General features: G+C 44.6%; 1 protein-coding gene across 13 annotated transcripts in view; it reads left to right on the top strand.

Moving 5' to 3' along the window:
* Positions 1 to 17,133, top strand: part of APBB2 (amyloid beta precursor protein binding family B member 2) — a 103,153-nt gene that overhangs the window by 62,996 nt on the left and 23,024 nt on the right. For 9 of the 13 annotated variants that reach the window (XM_029083050.2, XM_029083048.2, XM_029083046.2 and 6 more), the window contains 5 exons: positions 3,761 to 3,823; positions 4,232 to 4,317; positions 4,411 to 4,471; positions 7,792 to 7,938; positions 10,734 to 10,861. In XM_029083050.2, coding sequence (XP_028938883.1) covers positions 3,761 to 3,823; positions 4,232 to 4,317; positions 4,411 to 4,471; positions 7,792 to 7,938; positions 10,734 to 10,861 — 485 coding nt within the window. The remainder of the gene's footprint in view (positions 1 to 3,760; positions 3,824 to 4,231; positions 4,318 to 4,410; positions 4,472 to 7,791; positions 7,939 to 10,733; positions 10,862 to 17,133) is intronic. The other 4 variants (XM_029083053.2, XM_029083052.2, XM_029083051.2 and 1 more) reach the window with 2 other exon arrangements.

The raw sequence follows: 17,133 nt of genomic DNA, 5'->3' as shown, positions 1-17,133 counted from the left end.
TTGGAGGGATTTTCTGACTTGCAGTGTGTTTTCATTTTGGCTCACCACCATCCTTCCTGTTCCAGAAGCTGCCAAAATTACTTTCAAGCAGCGTGGCTCAGTGGAAAGAGCCCGGGTTTAGGAGTCAGACATCATGGGTTCTAATCCCTGCTCCGCCACCTGTCAGCTTTGTGACTTTGGACAAGTCACTTAACTTCTCGGTGCCTCGGTTACCTCAGCTGTAAAATGGAGATTCAGACTGGGAGCCTCACGTGGGACAACCTGATTACCCTGTAGCTACCCCAGCACTTAGAACAGTGCTCGGCACATAGTAAGCGCTTAACAAATACCAACATTATTATTATGATTATTACTATCTTTGTGGACCACCTTCTTCTCCTAGAAATATTATCTACTCTTGGTTTCACTGACTCTGTCCTCTCCTGGTTCTCCTTCTATCTCTCTGGCAGCTCATTTTCAGTCTCTTTCACAGGTTTCTCCTTTGCCTCCCACCCCCTAACTCTCAAGGCTCTCAAGGAGTCTCTCAAGGTTCAGTTCTGGGTCCCTTACTATTCTCGACCTTCCTCCTCTCCTAGGGAGAACTCATTTGTTCCCCTAGCTTCAGCTTCCAACTATCTCTGGGCAGATGATTCCCAAATCAAAATTGCCAAGCCTGATATCTCTTCCGTCTCTTCAGTTTCGCATCTCCTCCTGTCTTCAGGATATTTCTACTTGGGTGTCCCACAGACACTTCAAACTTAACATGTCCAAAACAGAACTCCTCATCCTCCCACCCAAACCATGTCCTCCTCATGACTTTTCCATCACCGTAGTCAGCACCATTCTCCTCCCTGTCTCACAAGCCCAGAATTTTGACGTTATCCTTGACTCATCCCTTTCATTCAACACACCTATTTAATTTATCATCAAATCCTGTCAGTTCTACCTTCACAGTATTGCTAAAATCAGCCCTTTTCTCTTGATCGAAACTACTCTTGATCCAAGTGCTTCTCCTATCCTGCCTTGACTACTGCCTCATCCATCTGGCTGACCTCCCTGCCTCCTCTCTCTCCCCACTGCAGTTCACACTTCATTCTGCTGCCCACATCGTTTTTCTAAAAAGAAAATTCAGTCTATGTTTCTCCACACCTCAAGAACTTCCAGTGGTTGCCCGTCCACCTCCGCATCTAACAGAAACTCCTTACCACAGGCCCTAAAGCACTCAATCACCATGCCCCCTCCTATCTTACCTCACTGATTCCCTGCTACAATCCAGTGCTTTCACTTCGCTCCTCTAATATGAACTGATCCTCAGTCTCATCTGTCTCACTGCTGATCTCTCACCCATGTCCGGCTGCTGCTCTGGAACGTCCTCCCTCTTCATATCTGACAGACAGTTACTCTCCCAACCTTTAGTGCCTTATTGGAAATCACATCTCTTCGAAGAGGCCTTCCTTGACTAATCCCTTATTTCTCTTACTCCCTGTCACGTCTGCGTCCCCCTTTCACCTGGATTTGTAAGCTCGTTGTGGACAGGGAACGTGTCTATCTCCTCTGTCATATCGTACTCTCCCAAATACTTGGTACAGTGCTCTGCCCACAGAAAGTGATCAGTAAATATGATCGATTGATATTCTCCCCACCTTCAGCCGCACAGTGTGTAGCACACATATCTGTAATGTATCGTAATGTCTGTCTCCTCTAGACTGGAAGCTCCCTGTGGGCAGAGTATGTGTCTGCCAAGTCTGTTATATCGTACTCTTCCAAGCACTTAATACAGTGCTGTGCACACAGTAAGTGCTCAATAATTGCAATTGACTGATTAATCTTTGATTCTCTTCTCACATTCACTCTGTTTCTAGAATCTTTGTCTTTTGTTCTTCCAACATTTTCCAGCTCTACCGTCTTCTCTGCCTCTGTGGCTACCATCTCGGCCCAACCCCACATCACCTCCTGGCTGAACTCCGACATCAGGCCGATGACCTCCCTCCCTCTCTCTGGATTCTTTCTTCTGTAACCACCCCTCACTTTGCAGTCACGATCACCTTCCTAAAATGCGGTTCAGAATGCATTGATCTCAGCATCAAAAACTTCCAGTGGCTACCCACATCTTCCTGCTCCGCGATTCGTTCATCAGATGTATTTGTTAAGCACCCAGGTGTACAAAGTGCTAGGAAAAAACACGAGGGTGAGAATTAGTTCTTATCCCCCAGGTGGCACAAAATCAGAGACCTTGAGGTGGATTAGGGAATTCTGTGGAACTCTCCAAAGTACTTGGTCCTCTGCTCTGCCCAGGGTAAGCAGACAGTAAATGCTATTGATTGATTTCTGGCTTGAGTTACAGCCACAGCCTTTCCATTCTTCTAAAATTTGCAGCTACCATTTCTCCCCGCTGAGCCAGAGAGAACCTGGAGGAATCCCAGGTAGGGGATATCAGTTGTTGGGTGTCTTCCTGGCTCTTCGAGCTTATGGGAGCAGGTGGGGTTCATGCTACCACTGTGTCCTCACATTACCATACTAGGATAAAGCTGAATGGGAGCCCCAGGGAGTGAGCAGGGAGGAAAACTGCAATGCAACTTTTAAGAGGCAGGTCTTGGCCCTTCCAAGTCGGAGGAGCAGCCAGATCATTCACTGCTCCTGACCATTTGATTCAAGACTCTCCAGTGGCCGTTTCTCCATATATTTCTCCTCTCTTTTCTCACTACATCCCACCACACATTTTTCTCTTTCCAGGCTAAGTTTCTAGCTGTACTGTGCTTTTGATTCTCTCATGTCCAGTCCATTCGACAGACTCCTCCCCCCGCGTGGAACTTTCCCCTGTCAAACCCACACCCCTTTCCACCTTCAAAGTTATCCTACAAAGTTACCTCCTCCTGGAGGGAAGTGCCTCCCAAATAGTCCCCACCTCTGATCAGTAACAGCAATTAATAACAATATCAGCAATTGTAGTGGTTGTTAAATGCTTACTATGTGTCAAAGCAGTGGGGTAGATACAGGTTAATCAGATTAGACACAGTTCCTGTCCCACCCATGCTCAGTCTAAAGGGGAAGGGCAACCCGGAGAGGAACAGATCTAGAATTCTCATTTTACGGAGGAGGAAACTGAGGCAAGGCAAAGTCAAATGAGTTGCCCACGGCGGCAGAGATGGAATTCAAATCAAGGTCTTTTGACTCTGACTCATGCTTTGTAAGTATCTAAGGAAACCATTTAAAAACAGTTGTTCTTTGTTGTGGGGTGTTTTTTTTTTAAATTTCTGAGAATATTTTAAATCAGAAGAGTTTGGTGCCTTTATTAATTAAAGGTGTGATATATTGTTTGGACCTGTTCTTCTTGCAGTAGACTGCATCAATGTCTTCACGTCTCTTCGTCTTTCCCTCTCAGGCTTCTCTTGTGCCTTTATTGAAAAGTCATTTCAACCCCATTTATTGTTTGCTTGAACTTGAGTATTGCTAGATCACGAGTAGTGCCCAAGAAGGTAAACTTTTTTTAAAAGATAAATGATTAACACGCCATATTCAGGATTTATCGTGTTTTCCAGATCACGCTTAAAAAGCAACCACAATGTCTGTTTGGAATATATGTGGATTTTGTTATGCTAAGTAACTGGAGCTCTGCTGTTCCCCATCTCTCTCCAACTGTCATAATTAAAATTAGGGGTAATCTGTTCTCTAATCCATCCCGTTAATATTGATGCTAACAACAGTGTCTTGTGTTTTGTTTTGTTTTGTTTTCTTTTTTTAATCAATGGGCTTCTTCCTGTGTGAATAATTTCATGTCTAGAAACAGCCATGGAGTGATTTTGCTGTTCTGAATGGGGGAAAGATTAATAGTGACATTTGGAAGGCAAGTATATTGTCAGACAATAGAACATTTAATAATGTATTCTACTTTTTATTTTTTGCATGGCTGTGGCTGTATCCTTTTCTTCTTCATAATTGTCATTCCCATTTCAGGGAATGGGTGATGGGGCTTCTCACTAGAGTTATCCAGCTCAAAAACGTGTACCCCGTTTCCACTGGAAATTATTTCCGTTTCAGTTCAACGAGATCATTCTTGTGTTGTAAGAACAAGATGCTTGCCCTGAATGTATAATGAACTGTCTGAGAATTCTATGCATGTCCTTTCTAACTTCACTTGAAATATGTTCCATGCTTCTTTGCAGAGAGGGATTGTTTTTTTAATTTTGGGGCGTCACCAGTAATTTACTGGGAGAAATACGTACTTCTGTTAAATTGTGTCTTGATTCCCTAGGATCTGCATGCAGCCACCGTCAATCCTGACCCTAGTTTAAAAGAATTTGAAGGAGCAACATTACGTTATGCTTCTTTGAAACTCAGGTAGGCCAGTTGAATTTCCATGAGAATAACTTTAGTGTGACTAGACCCTGTGTACTTAACTAAGCCAACTTCACGCTTGCTACTTTTTGACAGAAATGCTCCTCAAGTTGATGATGATGACTCTTCTAGTATCAACAGTGATCCAGAAGCCAAGGTCAGTAAGAAGGAAGTTTCCTGTGGGGAAGGGGTCTGCAGAGCAGGAAGAAGGGGAATACGTAGACTACCCAAAAAGCCAGGCACTCAGCCCAATTTATAGTTCCAAGTACTGTCCCCAGGTAATTAAGAGGGAATCTGGGCTGACAGACACCAAGGGATCGGAGGCTTTCGGTCACCTCCTCCCACTCCTCGACCACATTTCAACAAGCACATGCAAACGTGACCACAGGGGCACACAGCCTCAAAGGTCTTGGTGAGCACAGGACCCTATAGAAAATTCATACTCACAAGAGATACTCAACGACACCCACATACACACTATCTTCATCTCTTAATCTTGACGTCCTTATGACCCACTACCCTCTTCCTGTCAGTCTTTCAAAGAACGTACTAGACTTTTGCTTTCCTTTATGCCTCCTTGTCTATCCTCACATCTTTAGAGAAAGGGCTCATTTGGAAGTTGGCAGACAAATTCTAATATTCCTGGACATATTATCTCATGAGTCCCTTTAGAATGCTGATGTATTATTTATTATTATTTTAATAATAGTTCTTGTTGTTGTCGATGTTGTTCTTTGTTAAGGACTTATGTGTCAAGCACCGTTCAAATGCTGGGGTAGATACAAGTTAATCAGGTTGGATTAACTATCCAACAGGGGCTCACTATCCAAGTAGGATATATATCTGTTTATCCTATATTTATTGCATTCTTTTTGGTTTGAATTACTGTAATAGTGTTCTTCTGCTTATGTTTGACAATTTGTGTCTGCTCATCTCTTTAGATTGTAAGATTCTTGAGAGCAGGGACCACTTCTCCTCATTATAGTGAATGTTCCCAAGTGCCTAATCTGGTGCTGTCCACATAATAGGCACCCAGTAAATGATTGCGATGAAGATAGTGATGATGAATCAGTAACAGCATTTGCTGATGGAGAACTTTTTCTGAGTTTGTCAGAGTGTAACCTTAGTCATTTTTAGTCTAAATGACAGTTGATATTACTTTCTCATTTTAAAAACTCATCTTGCATGATTCCAATCTACAATCATCATTTTGTTGGAGTTCCTGAATAACTAAATCAAAGAGTTTGGTAGATGCTATCAGACTCTTCAGTTGGAAAAATTCCCCATGGATTGGAATTATTTTGGTTTCATGATTCCCTCATCCCTTAAAACAAACAAACAAACAAAACCTCGCTGGATCCCACTACATTGTCCAGGACCACCACACCCCCCACTCATAATTCCTGTCCAGATTTCTCAAACAGATTGAGAGGCTTCCATTTCCTCTCCTCCAACTACTTTTTTGACCATTTACAATCCAGTTTCTGCCTTCTTCATTCTACCAAGACTGCTCCCTCCTTACTTGAAAAATTGAAGCAACTCTCTTCCATCCTGATCCTCCTCAACCTCTCGGCTATCCAAGAAACTCTGGAGGACTCCTCTTGGATACGCTCTCTAGCCTCGGTTTCACTGATACAGTTTTCTCCTTGTTCTCCTGCCCTCCCTGCCATTCATAATTATTGATGATAATAAAAATAATAATTGTGATATTTATTGTGCAACTTACTTGCTGAGATGCGGCATGGCCTAGTGGAAAGAGCACAGGCCGGGGAGTCAGAGGACTTGGGTTCTAATTGTGATTGCTGTGTGACCTTGGACAAGTCACTTAACTTCTCTGTGCCTCGGTTCTCCCTCCTACTCCTATTAAATGTCTTTGGACATTTCTTTCTCCTATTAAATGTCTTTGGATGGAAACTGTTTATGTTAATAACCTTTGCTTTGAAGGAGGTTTTCCCTAGTACTTCTATTGTGATCGGAAAAAGAGCCATGTTTGCAATTTTTAGTAGAAGAAATTGTGACAATCTGCTCAGATCTCACGTGGCACCAGGAGGTATAACTGTTTTGACCACCACTTAGGCCAGGTGGAGACCAGGTGGAGAACTTGGCAGCCGCCCTTAGAGGGACTGACTCACTTGGGCCCTGAGGGAAGAATCAACTGAATCTGGGCCAGTTGGAGGGGAGGATTGGAGAAAACTGAGGGGAGAAGCAAAGAAAACCAGGGACCCGCAGGCACAGCTCTCGCTTGGCTTCTGGCTCTTGTTCATTCATTCATTCATTGTATTTATTGAGCGCGTACTGTGTGCAGAGCACTGTACTGAGCTTAGGAGAGTACAGTCTAACAATAAACAGACACATTCCCTGACTACAATGAGCTTACAGTCTGAATCAACTCACAAACTTGGGGAATTCCAGGCCACTACACTGGAAAGGGTGTTAGGGTTCTGGGGGCCGTCTGTGGTCAGTAGCCAACCCCTTTAAAAACATCCGTGCCATTTGGGAAGATTTAAGTCCATTAAATCAACTGGTGGAAGCTTGGGGGATTTGGAGTGTATACATTGGAGCTATCCTGGAGTGGATAGGGAAAATGAGGCAATCTGAGGGTCCTCTTTTCCTTGGGGTGGGTTTGCCCCATGAGATGTTTCCCAGTCTGACTCTAGGCAGATTATACGGTACAGTGGTTCTTGAGTTTCAAAGAACCTCAGATGTGTCCAGAATAAGCCCCACGGGGCCAGGAGTAACTTTGCCATGCATTTTTTTTTTTTTTTTTTGGTTTTTTGCTTCTGAGGGTGGCTCAGTGGAAAGAGCCCGAGCTTGGGAGTCAGAGGTCGTGGGTTCGAATCCCAGCTCTGCCACTTGTCAGCTGTGTGACTGTGGGCAAGTCACTTCACTTCTCTGGGCCTCAGTTACCTCATCTGTAAAATGGGAATTAACTGTGAGCTTCACGTGGGACAACCTGATTACCCTGTATCTCCCCCAGCGCTTAGAATAGTGCTCTGCACATAGCGCTTAACAAATACCAACATTATTATTTGTTAAGAGCTTACTATGTGCCAGGCACTGTTTTAAGCGCTGGAGTAGGTATAGAGCAATTGGTTGTAAAATGCTAGGGGCAGGAGCTTTTGAGTCCAATCTTTAACTATCACCCCCGCCGCCCTTTAAGGTGATGGGGCACAACAAAGAAGTGTTTAACAAAACAGTTCTAGAGGCTTTGAAATTCAAAGTAAAACTAGATTTTTTTCCCCCATATGTTTTATAATAATTGCTTGTCCAACATTGCTAACTCTTCTTTTGCATTCTAGAGGGTATTTTGCCCCATTTCAAAGTTTCTTTTAAAAAGCAATGAAAAATGTCCTTAGCTTTTGGACAATTCCCTCTCTCCTGGGATAGCACTGATAACACTAAAATCACTCAACCCATATTGGTTGGAAAGAGGGCTTGCAGATCGAGTTCACCAAAGTCTCTTGCCATTTGTTTCAGTGCTTCGCCGTGCGCCCTCTGGGATGGGTTGAAATGGCAGAAGAAGATCTTGCCCCTGGTAAAAGCAGTGTTGCCGTCAATAATTGCATCAGACAGCTTTCCTACTGCAAAAATGATATCCGGGACACTGTGGGCCTCTGGGGTGAGGTAAGGAATCTAGTAGGTTTGTTCTGCAGCATTTTTCCTCTTTGCAAAGTCAACCATCCCGTTGGTAAAATACTCCTCCTGAATGTTGCAGCAATAAGAGTTGGAAAACTTGATGTGCATTTATAAAAAACGAAGGGATTTGCATTGTACCTTCTTGTGTGGGAACTGTCCAGAAAACTTGCAGCAGTCTCCCGAGGCTAAGTAAAAGAATCCACCTCCCTGCCGGAAATTCCCTTGTTACGTGAGGCTGGCTTTGGGGGAGGTTTTCTAGGTCCTGGAAAGGTTCAATCCCTATTGTCACCATGCAGATATTTGCGGTGATTTGTATGCTTGGCACTTGGAACTCACCAAGTAGCTGCAATATTTCAATCAATCAATCAGTCAATCAGTGATATTTATTGAGCAGTTGCCGGGTGCTACTGTACTGAGCCATCGGAATCCGTAGCTAAACTTCGTAACCACCGCAGCCAACTCTAAGTTACTGTTGCTTCTTCATCCCTATGGATTATATGGTTTGATATGTGACTGGAGAGGTCTATGTCTATACATTAAAAGAATTGACAACTCCTTGATAGACCCATTTTTTGCACCTGGAATGTGGTGTGAACCATGTACTTCCTCCTCATCTGGGAGTTGCACAGATATTATACTGGATAGGTGCGGGTGTTTTGTAGGAGCCTTGATGGTGTAGAAAAAGCTTTCGTGTTTGGGAGAGGCTCTGTCCGTTACCTCCTTTTTCCAGGGAAGTTGGTTGCTTTTCCATTTTGATGGCTTCTCTGATTATCCCTGACTATTCAAATTGGTTCGTTGGGGTGGTGATCTGGGTTCCTTCAAAGTTCTGTATCCTTTTCATGTTGTATGAGGGCTGTCCTGCTTCTTTTTTCTACGGGAGACATCAACACCTCAGACTTTAAAAGAATACGATATTCCTTATCCATTTTAGTAGTATTTCAGTTATTCTACTCAGATTCTGTTATGGCTTCATTTCTTGCTTTTGAAGGGATTTACCAATCCAGTTTGTGCTTCCTAGTGGCTACTGCTGTTGGCTTGGTATCTGCCGACCTTGTCCGCGTGAGTAAAATCACAAACATCCATGACCAAGATTTCGTTCTGTTTTGGACAGACTACACCCATTTCTGAATCCAGGTAGACACTTCCACTTGAGGAAACAGCCTGTATAGTGGAAGGGAGGTATTTCCTGGTCCCTCCTATACACTACATGGCCTGGCTCAGCTTTGTACTCAGTCGTATTTAGCTCGCACCGTGCCTTTGACACCTGCTTGCTTCTTGTATCTTGAGGAGACTGTGCCCACCATTGCTCTGTTGTTTTTCTGCGATTTCAGCCATCCTCTTTCCTCTGAGCATGGTACCTTCAGTCATCTATGGATCAAAACAGTGAAGGCAGAACCTCTTTTCCTGCAGATGAGCAAATCATTGTCCAAGAGAGCTGTCCTGTTTTGCATTTTTCCTCTAGCTGTATTATCAAGTGGGTTGGATTGGTGTCTTTTTATTCTTCATCAAAGGGAGAATAAGTTCTCCACATCTTTTTTTTTCTCCATCATTTATATGACTGGAACTTTTCAGGCAGCATTCAGTGGTCATTCTATTCATTGGTCATTACCTTGGTGTTCAAGAGATAATTTCCCACTGCTGCTCCTGCAATTTGGCATCATTTGCAAATATAATACACTCATCAGTGTAGAGGGCATGTCATTTGCTCTTCAGCAATACTAATTTTTTTTCCTAATTGAGATTTTCTGAATAATGACTTGGTTCTATTGTACCTGTGAAGAGCAGCTTAATCTCATTGTACTTGTGAACAGTTTAGGTTGGAATAAGTTTAATTCTTCTGTGTAGTCTCATTCATCAAAGACTATAGATCAGTGTGATTTTCATCCTGAAATTGCAGCTTCTCTCCTCCAAGAGTTCTGTATCTGTCAGGCTGATTTCAGTTTTGTTGAAAACAAAAATAGCTCTGGGTTTCAGAAAGTCAAATGGTTTCATATACTCAAACACAGACCAAATTGGAGTTAAGTATTCTCTGCATTTTCATGGTTTGTATTCCGATGCTGGGCAGTTTGAGTTCATTCTTGATGTGCTTTCGTCACACTTGGAAAAACTCTTTGGGGGAAGAACACTTACCGTACAGTAGTTTTTAAAGAGCTTCGGATTGTCCTTTGATCATCAATAGCATTGTTTTTGTTCTTTCCCAAGTAATCTGGGTGGCTTGTTCACAAAATGTCCTGGGAAATATTGTACTAATATTTCAATAAAGATATATTTAAAGATATTGAAGCTCTTTAGCCTGGACATTTTATACATTTCATGCCGTGAGCATTCTATTCAATTTCGTCTCAGTTTATTTCTGGGCCTCCTGAAAGCATGAAAAAGTTTGTCCAGATATTGTACAACTTGGTGGTTTTCCTCTCCTTATTTGTATTTTTCAGTGCCAGTAGTATAGAACTAGCATTTTATCTTATACACATATCCATAATATATTTAATATTAATATCTGTCTCCCCATCTAAGCTCCTTGTGGGCAGGGAATCTCTTTACCAACTCTGTTATACTATACTCTCCGCAGAGCAGAGTACGGTGGTCTGCACGTTGCAAGTGCTTAATAAATACGACAGATTGATTGATCTCGTCAGGGACCGATTTGGGGGTGGCTTGATCACAGTCATAGGCCCACTTGGTTGTTTATTTCTGTGTGTAAAATCTGCCAGAAATGAAGCCACAAGTTGTAGATGGGCTCATCGGTGAAAAGTACACTGTTTTCGCTTGGTGAATTGCAGGGAAAAGACATGTACCTGATCCTAGAGAACGACCTGCTCACGCTGGTTGATCCCGTGGCTCACAGCGTCCTTCACTCTCAGCCCATTGTGAGCATCCGCGTCTGGGGAGTGGGCCGCGACAATGGCCGGTGAGTCCGTGGCTTCTCACTCTTGGTAACAGCATCTCTGCAGGCACCCAATCCCAAATCTTTAAATTCCAACCGATTTTCGTTCTCATCGTGCTCATTTTGTGGCACTGGGTTTGTTTGTTTCAAAATACCACAATATTTAGCATCACTTCCATGGGAAGCAATGTGGCCCAGAGGATAGAGTGGAAGCCTGGGAGTCAGAGGGTCTGGTTCCAGTCCCAGATCTGCCATTTGCCTACTGTGCGACCTTGGGCAAGTCACTTCTGTGGGTCTGAGTTTCCTCCCCTACTTTGACTGTGAGCCCCATGTGGGACGGGGAATATGTCTGACCTGATTAACTTCTATCTACCGCACCACTTGAGAACAGTGCTTGACACAAAGTAAGCACTTAACAAAAGCCATACTCTTCCAGTAGGATTAAGGCTGTATCCTCCCCAGAGAAGTGATGCTTAATATTTTTGAGGTCAGTTTGAGCTAAAACTGAACCTTAATTGCATACCCTTTATCATGGAATAGGTGCCTTGGGTATTACAGAGAATGTAACAGAGACATGAAGATATGGTCCCAATCTTCAGACTCTACAGTCATGGTGCGAGACAAAACAGTTGAACATTGAATTGACTCACTTGCCTATTTATGTAATTCTGGAAATACCACATTGGGATATAAAAGTTATTTGCGTTTATTCCTGGAACTGAGTAGTCATTAAAGTTTTGTTGAGGGGAGTGTATTTTCAACCAACAGTAGAAAAGAAGGTATTCAGTGTAGTGCAAGAGTGGGATGAGTTGTGCTCGATGGGAAGATTTCTATTCGTGAACAAACAGGGAGCATCTCAATAGCATCAGGGTAGACTGACCCCAGTGACTTGGTAATGTCTTTCAAACTTCCCTTTTCTGGACGGGTCCAACTTTGCCTACACTAACTGGAACAGTTGCAGATAGAGGTGGGCCATTCTGGGAGAGAGGTGTCCGTGGTGTCGCTATGGGTCAGAGACGACTCTCCGGCATAAGACAAGACCAACTCTGACTTCCAGGCTTGTGCCCTTTCTAAGTAGGCCACATGGCTTGCATCAATAATAATAATAATAATAATTATGGTATTTGTTAAGCGTTTACTATGTGCCAAGCAATGTTCTGAGCGCTGGGGTAGATACAGGGTAATCAGTTCGTCCCACGTGGGCCTCCCAGTCTTAATCCTCATTTTACAGATGAGGGAACCGAGGCACAGAGAAGTTAAGTGACTTGCACAGAGTCACACAGCTGATAAGTGGCGGAGCCAGGATTAGAACCCACCAAGCCCATGCTCTTTCCACTAAACCCCGATGCTTCTGTTGCACTGCTCATCATGGTGGTGAATTGGGAAGCTTGGTGCTAGAACAGGATAAAGATCAGGAATTCCTTAGACAGAGGACATCAAAACACATTTCAGTTGCCCTGGAACCTTGGAACTGAGTTACCTTTTTAAGAAGTGAAATACAAGTTATGTTTTTCACTGCTAATGCCTGAGCTTTTCCCTTCTTGGAAGAATGACCTGTGCTTGCATCTGATTTTTTTAAGAAAATTGTACATATAGTAATAAACATGAATCCAATTTGAAGGTTGTCAGGTTGGAGGCATGAGATTGCCAGAATTTAACATCAAAGACTTTGCTTGCATGAAATAATGACATTCCCATTTCCCGTTCCCCATCACAATAAGCTTTCTTCTCTCTGGGAAAACACTTAATGTGATTAAGATAAAAAGTAAAGAAGTACATCACTCCGTGTGCTATGGGGACAGTAAATATTTTCTTGGTTTTTATTTCTTAGGTGCTTACTATGCGCCAGGCACTGTACAAAGTCCATGTCCCACATGGGGTTCACAGTATTAATCTGCATTTTACCGAGGCACAGAAAGATTAAGTGACTTGCCTAAGGACACACAACAGACATGTCGGACCGCCACCTAAAACTCAACATGAGCAAGACTGAGCTCCTCATCTTCCCTCCCAAACCCGGTCCTCTCCCAGACTTCTCTATTACCGTGGATGGCACGACCATCCTTCCCGTCCCGCAGGCCCGCAATCTCGGTGTCATCCTTGACTCGTCCCTCTCGTTCACCCCACACATCCTATCCGTTACCAAGACCTGCCGGTTTCACCTCTACAATATTGCCAAGATCCGCCCTTTCCTCTCCACCCAAACGGCTACCTTACTATTACCGGCTCTCGTTATATCCCGGCTAGACTACTGTGTCAGCCTTCTCTCTGACCTCCCTTCCTCCTCTCTCGCCCCACTCCGGTCTATTCTTCACTCCGCTGCCCGGCTCATCTTCCTGCAGAAACGATCTGGGCATGTCACTCCCCTTCTTAAACAACTCCAGTGGTTGCCTATCGACCTCCGCTCCAAACAAAAACTCCTCACTCTAGGCTTCAAGGCTCTCCATCACCTTGCCCCTTCCTACCTCTCCTCCCTTCTCTCTTTCTACCGCCCACCCCGCACGCTCCGCTCCTCTGCCGCCCACCTCCTCACCGTCCCTCGGTCTCGCCTATCCCGCCGTCCACCCCTGGGTCACGTCCTCCCGCGGTCCTGGAACGCCCTCCCTCCTCACCTCCGCCAAACCGATTCTCTTTCCCTCTTCAAAACCCTACTTAAAAATCACCTCCTCCAAGAGGCGTTCCCAGACTGAGCTCCTCGTCCCCCTCTACTCCCTTTGCCATCCCCCCTTTACCTCTCCGCAGCTAAAGCCTCATTTTCCCCTTTTCCCTCTGCTCCTCCACCTCTCCCTTCCCATCCCCACAGCACTGTACTTGTCCGCTCAACTGTATATATTTTCGTTACCCTATTTATTTTGTTAATAAATCGTACATCGCCTTGATTCTATTTAGTTGCCATTGTTTTTACGAGATGTTCTTCCCCTTGACGCTGTTTAGTGCCATTGTTCTTGTCTGTCCGTCTCCCCCGATTAGACTGTAAGCCCGTCAAACGGCAGGGACCGTCTCTATCTGTTGCCGACTTGTTCATCCCAAGCGCTTAGTACAGTGCTCTGCACATAGTAAGCGCTCAATAAATACTATTGAATGAATGAATGAACATGTGGCAGAGATAGGATTAGAACCCAGGTCCTTCTTGCTCCCAGGCCGTTGCTCTGTCCACTAGGCCATGCTGCTTCTTTTATCTAAAAAGGGCACATGCAGTATTCTGAATGTTCACTGGTTTGCCATTTTACAGAGTTCAGATCATCTCTGTGCAATTTTCACCAACAAGTATAAGATAATCACATTCCTAAATGTAGTCAAAAGGCTTTTACTGTCAACAGCATAATCCTTTGTGGGCTAGTTAAGAGTAATCGTCCTGAGAATAAACCATTGAGGAGTACTCATCGTTTGAATTTAGATTTTGAGACTAAATTAGTAAAATTAGTAAAACCTCTGGATGCCGTTTGTTGTGATGGCTTAAAATCTCACAGAGTGTCAGTTGTACATGTGAATTGCAAAATACGATTTAAAAGTTAAGTATTAAATTTCTCATCATCTTGTAGAGCCAAAATAGAAGGGAACTTAGGAATAGGACCTTGCGGGATGGTCATGGTAAGAGGATGAGAGGCAGCAGAGGAGCCAGCAAAGGAACTGTGAAAAACCAGTCAGAGAGAAGTAAACTCGGGCCCAGTAGTTTTTCAGGAAGAGGGATCCTGGTCCTCTGGACTGGGCTGTAAAGACCGGCACTGGTGATAAGAGAAGGAGCAGTCGCTGCCAGATGAAGGGGTCAGAGCCGGACTTTAGTGAGTCGAGAGAATCGGTGGAGAGGAAATGAAGATATCCTGTTTACACAATACGTTATAGGCATTTGGATTGGGATTGTATCAGGAAAAGGGGGCAATACCTGGGATGGAGGCTTGCCTGGGATGGGATCCCATGGCAAGCCCATGGGATGGAGAGAGGACTCCCTCTCTTTTCATATCCAACAGACAGCCGCTGTCCCTACCTTCAAAGGCTTATTGACGGCACATCTCCTCCAAGAGGCTTTCCCCGACTAGGCCTTCATTTCCTCTTACGCCATTCCCTTCTGCGTCACCCTTGCATTTGCCATTCCCTTTTTTACCCCTCCCTCAGCCCCACAGCACTTATGTACATATCCGTATTAATTAATTCCCATTAATGTCTTTCTCCCTCCCTTGACTGTAAGCTCGTTGTGAGCATGGTACCTGTCTACCAATTCCAGTTTATACAGGGTGAAAGGTGGGGCGAATGTTAGATGCCTTAAGGTCACAGATCCAAGTGCACGGATCATGCAGAAGGAGAGAGGGAAAAAGGCATAAAGAGGGAAGGCCTCTCGGAGAAGCTGTGACCTTGGGAAAACAGTTTCCCAAACCTTTCTGCACTCAGTAAATAACTATTTTGATTCTGCTTATCATAGAGCCTCTGACTTTTCTGCCTAGAGGAGAATTGACTTCCTATTTTCTCATCAACCAGGTTGCTTAGGAAGCCTTTGCACCATTGCACATCGCTTTTGTTGCCCTTTCCACTATAGTGCAGGGCTCTTTTCCAGCCCTTGCAAGACTCAGAGCTGACCAGGGCTCTTCAGTACCTGCTTGATTACCATTTTTCCATGGAACAGTTTGGAATGCATGCATTTTTCTAGCACGGTTGTGTAAAAGCTAAATAAACCTTGCAGCTTGTCCCTTGGGTGGGTCGATCTTGCACATTAAAAAGGTTCATTGGCAGATTTTCTCAGTGACGCTGAGTGAAGCTCTGCGTTTAAGGGCAGAAAAAAAGGTCCTTTAAGAAACAGCCTCTTCGTTTTTTTGTTTTTCCAAACCTTCACATCAGAGAAATCCCAATACCATTTTTGGAATGAATATCAATCAAACAATGGTATTTATGCTGTGCTAACTCTGTGCCGGACACTGTACTAAGCGCCTGGTACAACAGAGTTGGAAGATGTTCTCTGGTTTCAGTCTAGAGGCAGAGTCAGACATTAATTACAGATTATAAATTACAGATTATATTATATGTACGTAAGCGTCGTGAGGCTGAGGGTAGGGGGGTGAATATTATCATTTTCCAGTCCCTAGGGAGCTTCACCAGCCCCACCAGTTCTTTACGCAGGTCTTCTCTCTCCTGAGAAGATAGGGAGTTAAATGTTACCTCCTTGGTAGGATGGTGGTGGAAGAATCCCCCCTCATCTGTCATGCTGTCTTGGATCCTTTGAATGACATCACCAATGGCTTGTGGTAGCTGTGTAGGACTTCCTTGGAGCCTCCGGGTAAAGGGGGCATGAAATGCAGTGCAGAACGTTGTGCGTTTCCGTATACAGCCCCACCTTGGGTTTCCTTGCCCTCATCTTCTTCACCTCTTCCCTTAGCCTCTGAAACTCCCTCTCCAGTTTCCATTTACCCTCCACTTCCTTCCTCTACCAGTTTAATTCTTCGGTGGCCGTCGTGACTTTCGTCATTGAGGACTGAGCCAGTGCTTTCTGCTGCTCATCTAAACCTCATAAAACAGCTATTTATGTCTGTAAATTCTCTTTTCTCCCCACAGAGGAACACAATTCCACCCACCAAACCCTAGCATACAACAGAAATCCTCAGTGTGCTTCCATTGACTGCAGGGAACTGTCAGTCAGTTCCCTCTGCCAATCAGTGCTTATTGCCGTCGGGCGTCCATACCTCCTGATGGGGCAGACTTGGACTCACCATCCTGAGTTCCCCACTACTATGTGGCCAGGGTCCAAGACTTGAGCGCTGGGTGGGGGGCGAAGTACCAGGGTCACACCCCCACTGGACTCCAGCGTGCAGGGGGGCAGAGCCTGCATCCCCGCTGCTGAGGTTCTGAGCCCTGGGGAGCAGGAAGGGAAGGAGGGACTGGGAAAGGGTTGGCCAAGTCCACCCAGCGCTCAGCTCCAGAACATGTGGGGTGGGGAAGAACGTGGAATGGAACCAGGGCTCTGATAATAATAATAATAATGTTTGTATTTGTTAAGCGCTTACTAGGTGCCGAGCACTGTTCTAAGCACTGGGGGAGATACAGGGTAATCAGGTTGTCCCACAAGGGGCTCACACACTTTAATCCCCATTTTACAGATGAGGGAACTGAGGCACAGAGAAGTTAAGTGACTTGCCCACAGTCACACAGCTGACAAGTGGCAGAGCCGGGAGTCGAACTCATGACCTCTGATTCTGAAGCCCAGGCTCTTTCCACAGAGCCACGCTGCTTCTCCAAAGCAAAGGAGATCTCAAAGGAGAGGGGTCAGGAGACATGGAGCACATGCCTGTCCTCGCTGTCGCCCACATCCC

The sequence above is a fragment of the Ornithorhynchus anatinus genome, chromosome 18 (assembly GCF_004115215.2).
Source record: "Ornithorhynchus anatinus isolate Pmale09 chromosome 18, mOrnAna1.pri.v4, whole genome shotgun sequence".
Taxonomy (NCBI): Eukaryota; Metazoa; Chordata; class Mammalia; order Monotremata; family Ornithorhynchidae; genus Ornithorhynchus; species Ornithorhynchus anatinus.
The sequence above is the reverse complement of the archived record's forward strand: the minus strand, read 5'-3'. Positions and strand labels throughout refer to the sequence as shown.